Raw genomic sequence first — 19,055 nt, forward strand, 5'->3', positions numbered from 1 at the left:
CGCACCCCGCAGCCTACGGGGGACGGGGCCCGCGCAGGAGCCACGGCCGGCATCGACCCCGAGCCGCGCCGGAGCGCGGAGGCGGCAGCGGGAGGAGCCGGCCAAAGGCCCCGGCGCTGCCGCAGCTCCGGGCGGGGCCGCCCCGCCGACCGGCCGAGAGGCCGCGGCCCCGCGCATCCCCCGCCCCGCCCGAGCCCCCCACTCCTGCTGCCATCACCCCCCGGTGCCCAGCACCCTCCGGCGCCCATCTCCCCCCGGTACTGGTGGCGGTTCCAGCGCCCATTCCCCTCCGCTCACTCACCGGGCCGGGCGGCTCCGGCTGCGGCTGCGGCTCCGGCTCCGTCCGGCCCCGCCCGCGCCCGCCGCGGGACCGCCCGCACCGCGCACGCGCCGGGAGGGGCGGGACCGGGGCGGGACCGTGAGAGGGTGAGAAAATGTGTGTGTGTGTACATCTGTGTGTGTGTGTGTGTGTGTGTGTGTGTGTGTGTGTGTGTGTGTGTGTGTGTGTGTGTGTGTGTGTATACACATCTCTGTGTGTGTGTGTACATCTGTGTGTGTGTGTGTGTGTGTGTGTGTGTGTGTGTGTGTGTACACATCTCTGCGTGTGTGTGTACATCTGTGAGTGTGTGTGTGTGTGTGTGTGTGTGTACACACATCTCTGTGTGTGTGTGTGTGTGTGTGTGTGTACGTGTGTGTACGTGTGTGTATATACATACATCGGTGTGTGTGTGTGTGTACATCTCTGTGTATATGTGTGTACATCTCTGTGTGTGTGTGTGTGTGTGTCTCTGTGTGTGTGTGTGTGTACATCTGTGTGTGTGTGTGTACATCTGTGTGTGTGTGTGTACATCTCTGTGTGTGTGTACATGTGTGTACATCTGTGTGTGTACGTGTGTGTGTACATCTTGTGTGTGTGTGTGTGTGCACATCTCTGTGTCTGTGTGTGTGTGTGTACATCTGTGTGTGTGTGTGTACGTGTGTGTACATGTGTCTGTGTGTACATCTGTGTGTGTGCATGTGTGTGTGTACATCTGTGTGTGCGTATGTGTGTACGTGTGTGTTTGTGTGTGTATGTGTACACATCTCTGTGTGTGTACACATCTCTGTGTCTGTGTGTGTACGTCTGTGTGTGTACATGTGTGTACACATCTGTTTGTGTGTGTGTTTGTGTTCATATGTATGTGTGTCACTGTGTGTGTGCCCGTGTGTGTGTGATCCTGTGTGTGCATGAGATGTGTGTATTACTGTGAACATGTCTGCGAGGTGTGTGTACACATCCCTCTGGCTGTGCATTCTCTGTGGGCGCACACACCCCCTCGGGCATTCCGTGCACTGGTGTGTGAGTGCACACCTGGACGTTGCACAGCTGTGCGTGCATGCGCTGGGCACTGCACGTGTGCCAGGTGTGTGTGTGTGTGCACAGGGCGTTGCACAGCTGTGTGTGCATGCGCTGGGCACTGCACGTGTGCCAGGTGTGTGTGTGTGTGCACAGGGCGTTGCACAGCTGTGTGTGCATGCGCTGGGCACTGCACGTGTGCCAGGTGTGTGTGTGTGTGCACAGGGCGTTGCACAGCTGTGTGTGCATGCGCTGGGCACTGCACGTGTGCCAGGTGTGTGTGTGTGTGAGTGCACACCTGGACGTTGCACAGCTGTGCGTGCATGCGCTGGGCACTGCACGTGTGCCAGGTGTGTGTGTGTGTGAGTGCACACCTGGACGTTGCACAGCTGTGTGTGCATGCACTGGGCACTGCACGTGTGCCAGGTGTGTGTGTGTGTGAGTGCACACCTGGGCGTTGCACAGCTGTGTGTGCATGCGCTGGGCACTGCACGTGTGCCAGGTGTGGGACACACACATTCACACGTGCCCACTTGGACACCCGCGTGTGTGCAAGCGTCAGTGTGTGTGTAGGGGTCTGTGCGTGTGCAAGGGGCCGTGTGTGTACGTGACAGGGCTCACACACACTGTGCGGGGCTGCGGCTGTGAGTGGCCGTGGTGGTTCCGGGTGCAGGGTCAGTGCTGCCATGTCCATCTGTCTGTCCACCCTGCTCCTGGATAGCAGCACTCCACACCGGGCCCTGCCCTGGTGCCCCGGTTTTTGGAAGCAGGTGCCAGCTCCTGTGCGTGGGAATGCGGCACTCCCGGGCCACTCCAGGGGTCAGGTGGAACGTTCCAGATAAGGATGAAAGTGCCGACGGTGGAGTGGGGTCACAGTTGCTGCTGGCTGCCTGCCCTGCCTGCCCTGCCCACTGGCTGCCAAGTTGGCAGGAGAAGGTGCTGCTGGTGCTGGGAACACCAAAGTGGGGAAAGTTAGCACAGTGTGGGAGAGGGAGGAGGAAGAGAAGGGTGGGGAGGTGGGACTGCAATGGGGACAAGGACAGCCATGGCTCGAGGCAGCTCTACTGAGCAAGGGGCACGGGGTACCCCTCGGGCAGCTGTCTGGTGCTGTGAGTGCTGGGGGGGATTTGGGCTGCCCCAGTGAATCCAGCCTGCCCCAGGCCATGAGAGGCAGGAGCGTAGGCCACCCCCCACCCACTGCTCTTTTCCTTATGATAAAGAGAAGGAATTCAGGCATCAGAACAAGCTGCTGAGAGAAGTGTGGAGTTCCTGGAAGTGTTCAAAAATCATGTAGATGTGGCACTTGGAGACATGATTTAGTGGTGGAGTGCTGGAGTGCTTGGCAGTGCTGGAGAAACAGCTGGATTTGACCTTAGAGAGCTTTTTCAACCTAAATGGTTCTATAATTCTATGATTCTATAATTTTTTGGGATCTCCGTGTAGCTGAATGCCACACTGATGGCTTTGAGTGTGAATGCTTTGGTTCTCTGATCTTGGGGGTTTGTAGCTGCTTGCTGGATCCTGGCTGGCCGTGGGAGAGGAGGAAATGAACTGAGAACAAGGGCAAGGGTGAAGGTGTCTGGGTATGGGAGCAGGAATCAGCAGCATTGGTGTTAAAATGAGGCCTGTACAAACAGAGAGTGGCACTCGTGACTGCACTGCCGGGACCCCCTGAGCTGGGAGACCCCGCTCTCCACCTTGGTGCCTTTGATCCTGGCGATGGCCAAAGCTGAGCTCTGGCTCCCCGGGGCACCTGGAGCGAGTCACAGCTGTGGGTCTGGCCCCGGATGGGGTGCTTGCAGTCGAAGTTGTGTCTAGCCTGTGCCCAGATCCCATCTCCCACTGGGCTGCACTGGGAGAGGCCCAGATCCACTGCCCATATTCAGAGCTGCAGCTGGGAGCTGTGTTCCTGCCCTCCCCCACCTGGTTCCACAAACACCAGAGGAACTGAAGCTGCCTGCCATGGGTGACTGAGCAGCCACCAGACCACAGCAAAGCTTCCCTGCTCACGCTCGCATCCTTAGCAGCATGCAGCAAAGCTCGTTACAGTGCTTGGAGGCAGGAAGGAGCTGCCTGGCTCAGAGTTGTTGTCCCTCAGCAGAGCCACACGAGTGTTTTGAGATGTGGATAATGCAGGTTGGCCAGGCATAGGGATGGCACGTGTGTTCCCTCCAAGCATGGCCTGGCTGAGGGCTCGTCCTCTCCTTGTTTTGCCTTCCTCCATCGTGTGTCACCCTTCTGCATGGCACCCTGCGGTGGCCGCCTTGGCAATGGTGTGGTCTTACCCAGCATCTGCGTCATCACAGGGCCCCTGGCCGTGTCTCAGGTGATGACAGCAGCCAGCTGAGTAGTCACAGGTAACTATGGGCCTGGGGAGGATCTGGGACAGTCATTGCCTGCGGTGACACGCTGGAGCCTCGTCAGCCTGGGCTGAGCCACCTGTCCACACCCCTGCTCAAGCCTGGGTTTGATCCTCCCCAATTACAGCTGCCTCAATTCTCCCTGTGACCTTCCCTGTTGCCTCACGCAGTGCCTCTCCGTGCCTGCCTTTGAAGGAAGCTGAGCCATTAGATCAAAACAAAAATCTTGCCAAAGAAAGTATTTGCAGGCTCCTCATGGCTCCTAAGAAGACAGGAGATGTTGCAATGAGGTGCAGTGGCATCGCAGTGACTCAGCTCACACCCAAGGCTGGGAGTGTGCAGGAGACTCAGCAGGAACATGGGAGAAACCCAGAAAAAGGCAGGATCAGGCAGTGAGGAATCAAGCAGTGGGGATCAGGCAGTGGGGAAGCACTTGCCTGGGGCATGTCCCTCTCTGAGCTCTCACATCAGCCCCTGGAAGGAAGAAGCAGCCCCTGTGCCAAACTTGCCAACCCTGCTCCTGCTGCTGGCATCTGTGTCCCTGAGATCATGGCTCAAGCTGTTCTCCACCACCTTTCCTTGTTGGCTGTTGTCACTCCCATCTCCCATGGGGTTATTCCCACGGGGCAGCCACAGGGGCCATCCTGTCAGCAGCAGTAGGGATGTCCATCTGGACTGCTTCAGATCACCTGGGTTCAGAAACCCCAGCCCTGCTCACCCCATACATGGTTGCAGGGTTTAACCTGTTTTAAAGGTGCTGGCTGGCTCAGGAAACCATCTTATCTCTGTCCATCAAGGACATCAAGGACCTCCCCTTGCCCATCCAAACAACACCCAGAATGCAGGACAGGTTGGCAGGGGCACTGTGAGGGAGGTGTGCCGGTGAGTCCCCAGGGCAGCCATGCCAGCGTGGGCCTGGCAAAGGGTGCTCTGGCTCCTCATCTCTCAGCTGGCAGCCAAATGCAGACATTTGGAAAAGGAATTTGGCTAAGTAATTCCTCCTTCAGTTCCTCTGCTCTCCCCACAGCCCTGGCACCCTGGACCCTATCCAGGCAAGGATTTTGTCTGGGATTCACTACTGCTGTCCTTGTGCAACCACGTCTGCATTGCTCCTTGCCCTCCATCCCAGCCTCTTGCTGCTCCCTGCGATGGAGGAAGGAGCATGAGCAGGGCACACACCCCATGATGCCCAGTGGCACCTTCCTCCAGAGCAGCCAGTGGCCCAGGGACATGCAGCGAGGGCTTCCCTGGACATCACATCCCGTGAGCCGTGGGAAGGGACAGACACACCGACTTCTGCTGAGAGCATTTTCCATCTTGTCCTCATTTCTTCCCATCCTTAACTTGCTGCAGTGCTGCATGGTGCTGCCCTGGGACTGGCATTTTTTACCCTAGACTGTTATTGCCTGTTGGAGTGAAAGCTCCTCTGGACTCAGGCCCAGAGGGAAGCCAAAGCACAGGGGTTGAATTAAAACCTTTGGACCAGTTGAGATACGTGAAGTCACACCAAAGTGAAATAGAAATATAGATATTTAACTTTTAGTAGAAATATATGCTAAGTGCCTTAAACATTAAAAAGATGTAGCAGAGACCTTAAAACACAGTTTTTACTACAGCAGTGTTGCCTTTTCACAGAATTTCTTTACTTTAGACAAAACATAGATAGAACTGTACTGTTCACATTTTTTAGAGTGTTCACATAAACAATAAGAGCTGATAGAAACTGTATCAGCTGAAACTGCAAATCTGTGTAATACCTATGTACACTTGTGTAAGATTTACAACTGTTAGAATTAGACCAGGATAGGTTAAGAAAAGAAAAACTAGAATCGTGTGTTAATCTTATTGGTCAATTAACAAATACAATCCATACTTCTGTAAGAAAAAACTTATAGAGAAACTAGAGCTAGAAGAAGAAGCTGTTTTCTGCCTGCTGTTTGCTGTTGCTGCTTGGCCTTATCATGTAACCCCCTTGAACTCTGCCTTCAAGAAAGCTGTGAGACTATGAAATAAAGAACTCAGCAGAACAGCAGCCTCCTCTGCTCTCTTACCCTGGTCCAGGAAGGAAGGGTATCCCATCAAAAGCCCAACAATTGTCCAGGAGTAAAATGCCAGGATGGTGGTTCCGATTAAAGTGGGTGAGTGGATCCAACAACTTCTCTTGTTCCCCCCAGACTTGCCAAGGACCAGATCTCTTGGGCTTCTTTTCCCCAGGGTGGATTCCCTCTTCCCTTTCACCCCAAGGCATGCCAGCTCGCAGGCCCCCAATCTTGGCTGCCACGTTGGAGTCTCCTGGTGTATCACTTTGCCCTTTAAGTGCTGGGGAGATGCACAGTGGAACAGACTCCCCTCGCAGTGCTCAGACACAGGAAAATCTCCATGGGCCAGGAAGGATGACATGTGAAGAAGCTTTCCAGAATACCTGCTGCTCTTCCCAATCCCTGCTCTCCTCAAGTGTGATTTCCCTGGCACTGCTCTGGAGGGAGCTGGCACAGTCTCTGCCCACACCAACCTCCAGCAAAGTGTCCCCAGAGTGTCCCTGCTCTGTCCCTATGTCTCTGCTGGGGGTTACAGAGCTCCGTGCCCTTGACAGACCTTGGAGGAGACGTGGCTGGGAACTTCAGCTACCATTGCTCCTCTGTGCCTGGGTGAGCCTCCCGCTGTGGTGGGAGCTGGGGAGGCAGCATGGCCTGGGACACATGGGCAGGCTCTGCCTGCACTGCCCAAAGGCAGCCTGGTTGTCCCCTCAGCCCAGAGAGGCAGCTGGTGTCCCCAGGGCCACTTCCCACGGGTGTGCCAACAGCCAGGACCTCTTACAGCTGCTGGATTGGACCTGGCAATTTGGAGCTGAAAGGGTTCCAAGGCCTCTCCCAGGACTCTAGCATGGCTTCTCAAGAGCCATCACTTCAGGATCCAAGCGGTGTGTAAATGAAAAGGAACAGCCTCATTTCATTAAGAGGTTGAAGAACCGGCAGCTTTGGGCATTCTGTCAAGCTCAAAGATCTCTGCCAGCACCTAAATCTGGTAAGTCACATGTTTGGGCTGCTGGCAGTGTGCTGGGAAGCCAAGGGTGAGATAAGGGAGACATAACTGAGCTGGCACCAAGAAAACTCCTGCAGGGGGGAGATAGGGATCTTTCTGTTGCCATCCCAGCTGTCTGCACTTTCCCAGAGGGCACAACAGCACAGACTTGGAGTGGGACTCAATGATCCTTGTGGGTCCCTTCCAACTCAGGATATTCTGTGATTCTGTCAGACCATCCTCAACACACAAAGGCCACAGGAAGACAGGTCTTCTCCTAAAAATTCATACTTTTCCCTCTTCGAGAGCAAGGGAGGTTAAAAATTTACCTAACCCACTGCTTTAGAGGAAGCTGGAGCAGGGCAGGCACTGGTGCTGCTCAGCGAGGGCAGGCAGGTTGCTGCCTATGGGGGTTGGATTTCAGCTTACAGATAAACCAGAGAAACTTGGGGGATAGAGGGAGCATCTCCAGGAGAGATGAGCTCTGGCTAAAGGAAAACAAAAGTGGGGTGCAAGCCCTTGAAATGAAACTGTGGGAAGGGTTTTAAATGATGGACAGTGGGGGAGGTGTGTGGGCAGTGGGACAAGGAATCATCCAGAGGTAAATCCTTCCCTGAGGGTGGTGAGGCCTTGGCACCTCACCCGAGGACTTGAGAGCTGAAAGGTTCAAAAAACCAAAGTTTGACCTCAAGATCTGCTCTGTCCTGCTCTCTAGAGGCTCTCCAGGAGCCAGAGCCCTCTGCAGCCCAAAATCCAGACTGGTTTTCAATGCCAGAGGTAGGAAAGGGGGAGCAAATTCCTGCTGAGACCAGGCAAAAGTGCAATGCTGCAGACACAATCCCCTATGGAGTGACTGCAGGCACCCAGCTTGCCCTGCTGATGCAAATTACCAGTTATGAAATGGAGAAGTTTGTTAATTATTTCCCTTTTCATCTATTTATTATGGGTTTCTTTTTTATTGCTAATCATTACTTTCAATACAGCACTGAAGAAGGATGGAGGTTTTTGTTCTCTGATTCTGGCTTGGTGACTCTTGAAATAAATCTTAAAGAATTGCCTTTTCTCGCTATTTTCTGTCTACCTTTCCCTATCACTGTGTTTTCTCAGTTTTTCTTGTCTTTATGGCGTCTGACTTTTTAAAGCACCCTGTATTTCTGTTTACTGAACGGATTCTTCTCTCCCCAAATTGAATGTAATCAGGTTGTGATCACTGTTCCCCAGGCAACCACCGACAAAATTATAGAGCTATGATCAAGAATTAACATCTTAAGGAAGTTAAAAAAAAATAAAATGGTAATTGGAAGACTTTATAAATCTGCTGAACCAAGGCATTCCCAGCTGAGCCACTGGTCACTGCGGAGGGCTTGGGGACAATGATTTTGATTCAGGAATCAGGGGAAGACAAAATATGGGGAATTATAAAGTAGAATTTGGTTGTGAGCTGTAAAACCTGCCTGCAGAGGCACATGGCAGCACAAAGGAGCACATGGGGGGACAGAGAAGCTTGTCTCCACCGGACCCTGGGGGGAGGAGGTGTCACATGGCAGACCCCTATAGAGAGGAGCCTGCCGGGAGCTGATGGACGATGGACGGGTGAACAGTGAGTGATCATCCCACAGAGGGACACTGAGAAAGTGTGCTGCTGATGTGGCAACACGGGATAGGTCACACCATATAAAGAAATACTGTGCCTTAGAAAAGTGTATAAAACCAGTTCATTCCTTTGAATAAACAATTCAGAGCCCCTGCAGGTCTGGGTCTGAGATTCAATCACTGACCCAGAACACCACCCACCAGCCTGTTAAGGGAAATCCAAACAAATCTGATAAAGGGCCACTTCTTTTCTGTCAAAATTCTGAGGGGATGCTTTGGTTAACAAAGGAATTGAGGCTGTACCTGCATGGGATGTGGGAAGAGCTGGAACTGAAGTGGTTGTGCAGGGGGGTGGCAGTGGAGGTGAGGCAATTCAGTGTCCTGCTGCTGCCTGCAATGCCAGGGGAAATAACAGAGTGATTGTGGAGTGCAGTATCCTGATGGCCATGGTGGGCAGGAAAGGAAGAATCCCTCCAGCCTGCCCTGTCGTTCCTGACAGTGTCCAGGTGCTTCAAAAAAATCCCAGCAACAGGCTGCAGAAATCGATTCGAACACATGCCAAGAGTCATTTGGCAGAGTTCTGGCTTTGCTGGGACGTTTTGTGTGCTTAGTGAATGTTAGGAACACGCCCTAGCACCTGCAGTGATTGAGAAGGGGCAACCAGCCCGTGGCACAATGAGGTCTGTGCAGCACATCCTGTGTGGAGACACTTCTTCCAAGCCCTGGAGCCCCACGGTGGGCTCAGTCAGGGGGTTCATACCTCAGGTGTTATTTCCTGCTGCATTCCACCACTGCTCCACCTTCCACCATTGGCACACTAAGCTCACTCCTGCTTCACGCTAAGCTTTGGTAGGAGCAGCTGCTCCACTCAAGCTCTTCATACGATGAGCAGTTGCCTTCCAGATCCGCTTTGCTCCTTTCTCGCACACAGTGGCTGGTGTTCCATGGCTCACTGAGATGGGCTTTGAAAAACATCTTTACATGTGAGGTGTTCTGTGGGACAAGAACCAGGTCCCTACTGCCCCCACCTCGCCTGCCTCTGCTACCCCTTGCTGGGCACCTTCCCCAGGCAAACCCTGGCTTCAGCCCACCTGATGGGAAAGGCTTCAGTCCACCTACACCTCTTTTAAGGAAACGGTGCCTGCTTGAGGTGTAGAATGTACGCAAGGGATGGGATACACAGGTGCATACACTGAATACACAGCCCTGTGCCACAAATTAACTCCTGCGCTCATTAACTTGTGAGCGCCTGTTCTGCAGTCCCAAGGTCCTTTCTGAGTAATTTTCTGGTGTCTTTTATGCGAAAACACTTGGCCCCAGAAGGCAGCGCCGGGGGCACGGCCTGAGGGGATCCCGAGGCTGCGCTGGCCCCCGGAGCAGCCTGACCTCCTGTGACCTCCTGTGACCCCGGAGAGACCGCGAGCCCCGGTGCCCCCTCGGAGGCCCCATGCGCCCTCATAGCCCCGGCGTCCCATCAGAGCGCCGATGTCCCCTCACAGCCCCGGTATTCCCTCACAGCCCCGGTGCTCACTCAGAAGCCCTGGTGCTCACTCAGAAGCCCCTATGTTCCCTTCAGATCCCGATGTCCCCTCACAGCCCGGGGGTCCCGTTAGACATCCCCTATCCCCTCAGACCCGCGGCGCTCCACCGCAGCCCCGCTGCCCTGCCAGGCCGAGGCGCGGCGCGGGCGGGCGCATGCGCGGTGGTGCGGGCGGGCCCGGGGTGCCATGTCGGGCCGGAGGGCGCGCGGGCGGCGCGGGACGGGGGCAGGGACACCGAGCTTGGAGCGGCCGTGGGCGGAGGTGTCCGGCGGCTCCCCGAGGTGCCGGGGGCGGCGGGAGCGGGGCGGTGGAAGCGGGGCGGCGGGCGGGCGCTGACGCTATCCGTGTCCCGCAGGCCCAGCCGGTTCTGCCCGCAGTGCGGGCTCGCCGTGGAGCCCGCGTTCCGTTTTTGCCCGGCCTGCGGCGGGAGGCTGCCCGCGCCGCCCGAGGAGCACACCGAGCCCGCAGCGCCGGCCCCGAGCCCGCCGCCGACCCCCAGCCCCGTCGCCTCCCCCTCCCCGCGGGCGGCCGCGGTCCGGCTGGGGCCCCGCTCGCCCCGCAAGCCCCGGCCCGGCCCGGCCCGGCCGCTCCCGGTGGACACGGTGCTGACGGACCAGGGCGGGCGGCGGTGGAGGCTGGTGCGGCTGCTGGAGCAGGACGGCCGCGGGCTGGTGTACGAAGGTGCTGTGGGGTCCGAGGCGGGCGGGGGCCAGGAGGCGAGGGGGGCATGTCCGGCTCTGGGTTCGGCGACGGCTGTGGGAGCATCCCGAAACCCCCAGAGCCCGCGGAGTGGGTGACGCTGCGGTGTCCGCCGGCCTGGCAGTGACCCACAGGCTCGCAGGATCCGGCATTCATACAATTCATACAATATCCTGAGCTGGAAGGGACCCACAAGTACTCTGGAGTCCAGCTCCCGGCCCTGCACAGACACCCCAACAACCCCACCCTGGGCATCCCTGGCAGCGCTGTCCAAACGCTCCTGGAGCTCTGGCAGCCTCGGGGCCGTGCCCATTCCCTGGGGAGCCTGGGCAGTGCCCAGCAGCCTCTGGGGAAGAACCTTTCCCTGATATCCAACCTAAACCTTCCCTGACACAGCTCCAGCTGGGAGCTGCCCTCACTGGGCATCTGCCTGTCAGCCACTCTGCCACCAGCATAGTATCAAGCCGAGGCCAGGCTGCTCTGTTACCATGAAGTGTGCATCGTTGGGGCCACACTTCCTCTTTCTGTTCTTTAAGATCAAAAAACTATTTGCTGGTAATGTACAGGAGTTCCTGTGCTGTAAGGGGTGTCACTACCCACTAAATGTCAATTCTCAGCCTGTTTTGGGGCCAAAGAAAGCAACTACACCACATAGGCTGCTTCTCAGCCATTTAGTGAGTGCTGATCTTTTCAGTCTGTTTGTAAACTTCCAAAGGGGAGTTTCTGATCTTCTTCTCTCTTGTTAATTTGGAAACTGCCCAAGAGGAATTTTCTCCATTACCAAGTTTTGCCTGATATTTGGCTTTACTTTCTTTTTCATTATTCAAGCTGTTGCATAATAAAGCCTGAGCATCCACCTATGTGTTTTAAAAGACGTGATAAAAAGGAAAATCAATAGTGAAGGGTGCTTTTATAGAAATAGGTTTTAGGTGATGAGCTGCAGGTAACCTGTGGATAGCACTTGGTCTTAGAGCAAGAGAAGAGGAACTGCCCTGAGGCCAAGTCATGGGTGCAAATCCTTTTGGAGAAGGGAGGCCACATACAACTCTAACATCCATACAGAGCAGAGGGACTTGGCATCCCTCACAGATTTGTCAAAACCATGGAGTGAGCTGGAGGGAATGCTCAGCAAATAAATTTGGGGATGCGTTTGAGGTTCTACTAATGATCTATTCTTTATATACCCCTCAAAGCACCCCCATACTGTAGCCATGCCCCGATGCTTCTGTGACTTAAGCAGAACTGCACTCACAGCATGTCAGGGTGCTGAGCCCCTGGAACAAGGTAAGAACTATTTTGTAGTGATCTGGGAAGGCGCTGTCACAGAGGTTGCTTTGCAAAGCTCAAGGGAAAGAAGCAGAGGATGAGTAAATCCAGCTGCACAGGCTGCACTCAATGATTCAAAACCTCTTTTTGATGCTCCTGTAACCACATCTGTTCCATCCTTTCACAGCGCAGTCAGCATCTGGAACCTGTCCTCAAAAGCAAAGCTACTCCCTCAAACTTGTGAGTTTTGATCTGTTTGGGTAAGGAATAGTGCATAGAGTACTGTGTGTGGACCTGTTTGGCTGAGAGTATCTGAAGAATCTGGAGAGAATGGTCAGAGAGGCCCCTGCTAGGGAGCTGGATACAACCCCCTGATGGTATTGTGCTGGGATTTCAGTACCAGTTGGCTTTTCTGTTAAAGGTATGAAGAAAATGGATACAAGGACCAAAAAAACCCCGAAGCCTTAATCACAGAAGGTTGCTGCTTTGATTGACCAGGCTCAGGAACCTGCAGAAGTGAACTTGGTGGTGTGAGGTGGATACCTTGATTCAGGAATATCAGACCAACTTTTCTCCTCTCTGGCAGGTGTGCACACACCCTGCTGAAGTCTGGGGAAACTGGAGAGGTTGGAATTTGGTGCTATGCTGAGGCTGTGTGAGAGCCAGCATGGAGACACTGTGTGAAGTCAGAGCACACTCTGAAATCAAATAGGAATTATAGTTGGAGTTCTGAGCCAGCTTTCCAGGCACTTGTCAATACCTTGGGTTCTCCAGAAATGTGTTATTTCCAGTTCTGTGGTGGGAATTCAGTCAATTGATTTTCAGTAGCTCACAAACCAGAGCTGAAAGACTGTTTTCTTGTCTGCTGTGGCTCTTGGGGGTTGCTGGTCTGTAGGAGGGCCAGTGCTGACTTATGGCTCCGTGGGGCTCTTGCAGGCACTCAGGCACTCAGATAATCCCTCTGCCTTTTGTCAGAGGAGACATGTAAGAGGATGGAGAAGGAATACAGTGTTGATGAGAAAAATCTGCTAAGTGCCACAAAACTAAAACCAGTAGGTGGGAAAGTGTAATCACTTCTGTAGGCAACACTCCCAGCTTCTCTGTTTTGCACCTTTTGGCTGCTCGGTGGTCTGCTGAGCACTGTGGAGTGTGATATGGCACATGAGAGCATTTTGGCTCTGGGGTTTGATGGCCCACATGGGCTCACAGGCAGGATGCAGAGTGAAATACCCTCTGGGATGTGGTCTGTGTTGTCGGGAGCCTGCTGTTCCTCCAGCTACCTTTGATACCAGTTTTGTATCAAACCAGGTAGAACAGAACACTGCTGCTTTCTCCCATGCATGATAGCTGCTGTTCTGAGTTAGTGTGGAATGAGTGTGTAGGCACAGCCATACTGAGTGTAAACTGTGTGTAGTCGAGGTCACTCGATGACAGCAAGATCTCAAATGTTACAAAGGCAGACTTTTTTCTCTCACTTTCTCACAGCTAGAATAGATATTACAGCTCTCTGTTGAGACTTGCCTCAATAGTTTGTAGAAATACCCTCATCCCTGCTGTGGCTGAGAAGATCATGTCTGGCTCCCTTTAACGTAAGAGCTCTGGGACCAGAGCTCTCTCCATGCTGTGCCTGGGCTGCACTGCCTGGCTGTTGTTAACCCTCAGACAGCTGTAAATGGGCTGCTGGAAAGGCCCAGCCTGAGATGGCCCCTCCCCTGCTCTGTGCTGATGCTCAGAGTTTATGTGGTTGTTAGGGGCAGCATTAAATAGGGAACCAAGACACCTGAGCTCTGTTCTCAGCTCTGTTAGTTGATCTTTGCTTTCCTTAAAATGAGTAGTGAATGTTTTGTAGAAATCTTACCCAAGTTTCCCTTTCCAGCAGGATGTGTGTGGCTGAAGTAATGCTCCTCCTTCCTGTTCCCTTTAGGATACCAAAGATGGGAGGATCTACAATGAACAGAATTTCTTCCAGCGAGCTGCCAAGGCAGGCACAGGTTGGTGCTTCTTGGGAGGGCAAGGACTAAGGATAACTGGCATTCCTCTCTCAACAGTTACGTGAATCTCTTGGAAGGCCAGGCTAGGATAAATTAATCCCCTGCTCAGTTAGTGCCAGAGTGCTGAGGAGTTCAGTCAGTGCCAGTTCTCCCAGCAGTCGGTGTGCTGTAGGACAGTGCAGTATGAGCACAGCTTTCTCACTCTCCTCACTCTGTCTTGATGTGTCTGGGAGCTGTCCAGCTCTGCAGCCTGACTCACCTTGGCTCACTCTCCTGTCCCTCTTCCATGGGTGGTTCTGTCAGCTGCTCTCTGGTATCAACTCCATTGATCCCAAAACCTGAGCAAGAGCAAAGCTGCCCAGAGAATGTGGGCAGGGGGGATGGAGGAATTTATGTCAAATCTACACTTCTAGAAGAACTGTAAAAATCTGCTTGTCCATCCCCCTCTCTCTCCCCCCTCTCCTTGTTTTCCCTAGCCCTGTAGCAATCCCATGCCTTAGCCTGCTCTGGTATTCCCAGAATCTTCCCCGTTCTATTCCCGCTCTACAGTGCTATATGCATTGACATGCCAATACTCCCCCACATCAGACTGGAATTCTGGGAACAGAGTCAGCATGAGAGGCTTCCCACTGTCAGCTGTCCAGGGCAGAGCAGACCTTCAGAGGGGGAGCATCCCTAACTCCTTCCTCCTGGAGCTCCTCAGCAGCATCTGCTGCACTGTCCTCTTCTCTCCCCTTGTAGTGGAGAAGTGGAAGAGGTGGCATTCCGTGCCGCTGCTGGGCATCCCCAATTGCGTTGGCTTTGGACTGCATGCAGACAGCTACAGGTGAGATGACCGAGCTCTTGGGCTGCCTGAGCATCTCTGGCTTTCCCTCTCCTCTGCTTGCTGTCTGCTAGTCCTTTTGTCATTGTCCCCTGGGCTCCTGACCTTAGGCACTGCTCCTGTCATTTATTAAATGCTTTGCCTCTCATTGCTTTGTTTCCTTCAGTCCTTGTGTTGCTGGTGAAGTTACTGCTTTTGCTGCTCAGGACAGGAGACACCTTATTCTGGTCCTTGACACTTAACACAAAGGGGAGACTCAGGCTGTGTGTCTGCAGCACATGACGAGCACATCTGTCTCCTTTATAAGAAGTTTTTCTCTCACCAAAAGTCAAGAAGTGTTTGCCCAGGTCAGCTTGGAGTCAAAGTGGGGTCCAGTGGATCACTTGACAAGTGTCACAGGGTCTCCAAACCAGGCAGGTACTGCCATGTGCAAAGCCCTTTTCTCCTGCAGGTTTTTGGTGTTCTCTGACTTGGGGCGATCTCTTCAGTTGGTCCTGAGCGATGGCCTGCACCTGCTGAGGGAGAAGGCAGCTTTTCAGATTGCAATTCGCGTGGTATGTGGACAACCAATCCTTCCCAAGAGACTTTTTCAGAAAATACTTCTAACTTCCTTCTGGATCGCCCAGAGGTGTTTTAAAGCTCCTCCAGGGGCTTGGGTGGGGTGTCTTAAGTAGCATCTTTCAAGCCTCCTGTAAACTTCAGTAGCATCCTTTCAGCACTGTGTCACCTTGAAGGAATTTGGGATAAGAAGAATGACTAAGACCTGACCTTTGAACTTGAAGGCTGTGAGATGTGGTGTTTTTAGTGCTCTTCCCCATGGCTGCAGGGAGCTGGGGAAGGTCCAGCTCAGTGATAACCAGGGTGCTGCAGGAGCCTGCATGGATCTGATATGCTTCCCCTGTTTATTCCCAGCTAGACTGCCTGGAGTACATTCATGAGAATGAGTATGTGCATGGGGACATCACTGCTGAGAACATCTATTTGAACCCAGCAGACCTCACACAGGTAGGGAACAGGAGCAGTGCTGCCAGGGAAGGGCACTGGAGGTGGGATTTTGATAGGGGATAAGGGAGCCCCCAGGTCCCTGCCTTGGGCAGCCAGCAGAGCAGGCTAGGCAGTGCTCAGGTAGGGGCTGTGGGGCAGCACTGGGGGCTGCACCTCACTCAGGTGGGTGCTCTGTGCTGGCCTGCAGGTGACCCTTGCTGGCTATGGCTTTGCGTTCCGGTACTGCCCCGGGGGGAAGCACGTGGCTCGGCGCGAGGGCAGCAGGACCCCTCACGAGGGCACGGTGGAGTTCATCAGCCTGGACAGCCACAAGGGCGCAGGTGGGTCGGGGTTTGTGACACGTGCTGGAGCTGTTCCTGTGGTGGTGCCCTGGAGCTGGGGCTCCTCGCTGGTGTTGCTGGTACTGCTGCTTTCCAGGCATTCACATGCACCAGGAACTGCGTTCCTGTTTGGGCTGTTCACTCCTGCCTCCTGATGGCTGCTGTGTTGGGACTTGCCAGGTCACTCAGTGACTGCAGCAGGGATGTTCCTGCTCCATCTGGAGCCTTGGCTGCTGGAGGCGTGTGGGGAATAGAAAACAGCCCTTCGTGCTAGCTTAGCAGGGATCTGTTTCAAGCCAGACTGGATCCCTGCCCGAAACAGATTTGCAGCAGGCTGTGCTCTGACCTTGAAGCAATGAGAGCTGGAAGGGCATTTAAATCATAGAATCACTTTGGTTGGAAAAGACCTTTTAAGATCATTGAGTCCAGCTGTAAACCCAGCACTGCCAAGGTCACCACTAACCCAACTTTCCAAGTGCCACATCTACATGACTTTTAAATCCCTTTAGGGATGGGGACTTCACACTACCCTGGGCAGCCTGTGCCAAATTCCATCCTTCTCCTGGCTGGGATGTGACTGCTCTTTCACAGTGTTCAGGAAATCTTCCCTCAGAGGCTGGGAGGTGATTCCTAAACTATTTGAGTTAGCAGGCTCCCAGGAGTATTGATATCCCAGAGCACATCTCATGAAGCTCTTGGATTTCTTTACTTCTGCCCCTTCATGAGTGACGTGTGAATGTCTCGTGCTTCCCATCAGGACCATCTCGACGGAGTGACTTGGAATCTCTGGGCTACTGTCTTCTGAAATGGCTCTGTGGCATTTTGCCTTGGTCTGATGAGCTGGACAAAGTAGGAGCTGTGGTGGAACAGAAAGAAAGGTAGGAGAAGTCATCTACTCTTTTGGGAAATGCTTAGCAGAAAGCAGCAAGGGGGGTTTGTGACTGAAATCCCCTGGTCATGATACGCTGTTGGGCTGTGGTACATCCTGCAGCCAAGGCTGAGCCTGGCCCCAGGGTGTTTGGTGAACCCCAAGTTCTGCTTCATCCAGAACATGGCCATCTGAATTCAGCCTTCTGGGGATTTTTTTTGTCCCTGTTGTCAATGCCAGGTGCTCAGGCACCTGGTCCATTGCTTCTCACCTGACAGGACTCTATGCTGACTATTCCAGGTACAGACAGGATGTGAGATGCCTTCTCCGACTGTGCTTCAGGCAGAGATCCATTCCAGGTATGGGCTTGCTCTCAGTGGCAATGGGACTCAGGGATGGAGGACTGACTGTGCCTGAAGCCAGAACTTTCTCTGCTGGGCTGCTGGTCCAGAGTGGCTTCTAATGGTGATGGTGACCAAGCATGAATTATCTCGCAGGCTGGGAACAAATCCCTTGTTCTCTCGTACAGGAGAACAAGGGCTGCTTCCCATGATCTGCTTTCATGAACCTTGCTGAAGGGACAGGTGTTCTGGTGGGTTTAGAAATGCAGCATCTGGAGCTAGAGGTCACTTCCCCATCCCATTTTGTTGCCCAGAGAAGCTGTGGCTGCCCCATGCCTGAAGTGTCCAAGGCCAGGTTGGACAGGCTTGGAGCAACCTGGGCTAGTGGAAGGTGTCCCTGCCCATGGCAGGGGGTGGAAGGAGATGGGCTTCAAGGTCCCTTCCAACCCAAGCCAGCTGGTGATTCTATTTTATTCTGTAATTCTGTGATTCTGTCTTTGAGCTTCATATTAGCTGTGGTTTGGTTTTCCTCTCTGTGCAGCTGCCTGGGAGGGTGGGTGAGCTGGCCGTAGGACAAGCAGCCTGAAATGGCCATTTGGCAGCTGGAGTTTCTGTGCTGCTCCAGTGTGAGTCTCTTTGCAGATGGCCTGGAGAGCTACCTGGAGCAGGTGATGGCACTGGAGTACGAGGAGAAGCCTGACTACACGGCCCTGCGGCAGCTCTTTGGGAAGGCACTGGAAAAGATGAAAGCTTCAGCTTATGACTCTGTGGATGTCCGAGTAGTGCCCTAGGTGAGTGCTGGGAGCTGCTGCGTGTGCCCTGTGCTGCCACAGGCAGGTGAGGGCAGAGCAGGCGCAGCTGTGACATCGCTCCAGCTGAGACCAACCTGCTCCTCCTGTCATTCCCTATTGAAGCCAGTCCAGTGCTACACAAAGCCAGGCTATGTTTCCTCAAGTTTTTCTGGAAATAACTTGCTCATGAAGGAATACAACAAGGGTTACTAAAGGCTGAAGGGGGCTGCAGGGCTGGGGAGGTGATGCAAACTCATGCCATCTTGGTAATTTTTTCTTTTTTTAAATCTGAAGCTCTGGGCTGTACTTTTTGCTTTTCTCTCTCAGAAAGCAGCCTGTAGTTCTGGTTTTAGTGCCTCAGCCCTGAGGCAGTGGTGGTTCTCAAGCCCAGGTGCTGTTTTAGCCATGAGGCACCTCCAAGAGTGAGGCTTGATACAGAACCAGATACGGTTTTAGTGCAGGGCTGCATCAGCCAAGGCTCTGCATCCAGCAGCAGGAACACAGAACCAACTCTTCACCTAATTTCCTCTTTGTGGGAAGGAGTTTAAACTGATTCATCTTCCCCTTCTCTGCTTTTATTTTTTCAGATCAAGAAAACTTGCACAAGAAGAGTTCAGAGCTTTCTGCAGTGAGGCCTTTCCCAGATATATTTTAACTTTTACTAGTTTTAGAATGAGAGAGGTTTTTATAAGCGTTTTCTTCCCATGTTAATGTGACCCAGTGCTGAAGTCTGAGCTGCTGCTGTACCAAGTTAATGTGAAGACACTCCTGCATGGCAGCTCAGGGGAAGCAGTAGCTGGAGAACTGCAGTGGAGCCACCGTGAGCCAGGAAACCGAATCAGGGATTTTCTTTTTTGAACGAGAGTGGCAGTACATGGTTTTGTAATAAACTTTGTGGACAAGTACTCAAGGCTGCTGTTGGCTATTTGGCACATTCAAGGCCTTTCTGGGGCTCCTGTAGGGTTGTGAGGGTGGTTTGAGCCCTGTGCTCCTTGTGAGATTTGTGTAAATAGCCTTCAGGCAGTGCCACTGCAATTTAACCATTAGAACTCAGCTCAGGGCTAAACCCTGACCTCATCCCAGCAGTTCTCCAAGCCTCA

At 53.6% G+C, this 19,055-nt stretch overlaps 2 protein-coding genes across 2 annotated transcripts in view; one reads left to right on the plus strand and one right to left on the minus strand.

Moving 5' to 3' along the window:
* ABCA3 (ATP binding cassette subfamily A member 3) overlaps positions 1-362 on the minus strand; it is a 32,637-nt gene extending 32,275 nt beyond the window's left edge. The window contains exon 1 of the mRNA XM_048320796.1: positions 302-362. The gene's annotated coding sequence lies outside the window, so the exon portion shown is untranslated. The remainder of the gene's footprint in view (positions 1-301) is intronic.
* A 9,665-nt stretch (positions 363-10,027) lies between these two features.
* On the plus strand, positions 10,028-18,860 carry VRK3 (VRK serine/threonine kinase 3). Its single transcript, XM_048320969.1, has 12 exons — positions 10,028-10,132; positions 10,207-10,532; positions 12,004-12,056; positions 13,741-13,807; positions 14,549-14,633; positions 15,082-15,184; positions 15,543-15,635; positions 15,823-15,955; positions 16,713-16,833; positions 17,124-17,182; positions 17,807-17,955; positions 18,543-18,860. The coding sequence occupies exons 1-11, from the start codon at positions 10,038-10,040 to the stop codon at positions 17,953-17,955; spliced, it is 1,284 nt and encodes a 427-aa protein (XP_048176926.1). The 5' UTR covers positions 10,028-10,037; the 3' UTR covers positions 18,543-18,860.
* Positions 18,861-19,055: the final 195 nt, after the last annotated feature.

The sequence above is a fragment of the Corvus hawaiiensis genome, chromosome 16 (genome assembly GCF_020740725.1).
Source record: "Corvus hawaiiensis isolate bCorHaw1 chromosome 16, bCorHaw1.pri.cur, whole genome shotgun sequence".
NCBI classification, from domain to species: Eukaryota; Metazoa; Chordata; class Aves; order Passeriformes; family Corvidae; genus Corvus; species Corvus hawaiiensis.

Excerpts from the sequence above, each read along its gene's own strand:
- VRK3 (XM_048320969.1), top strand. The coding sequence starts at position 10,038 with ATGTCGGGCCGGAGGGCGCGCGGGCGGCGCGGGACGGGGGCAGGGACA. Across the intron at positions 10,133-10,206 it reads GTGTCCGGCGGCTCCCCGAG|GCCCAGCCGGTTCTGCCCGC; the intron begins GTGCCGGGGGCG and ends CGTGTCCCGCAG. Across the intron at positions 14,634-15,081 it reads CTGCATGCAGACAGCTACAG|GTTTTTGGTGTTCTCTGACT; the intron begins GTGAGATGACCG and ends TTTCTCCTGCAG.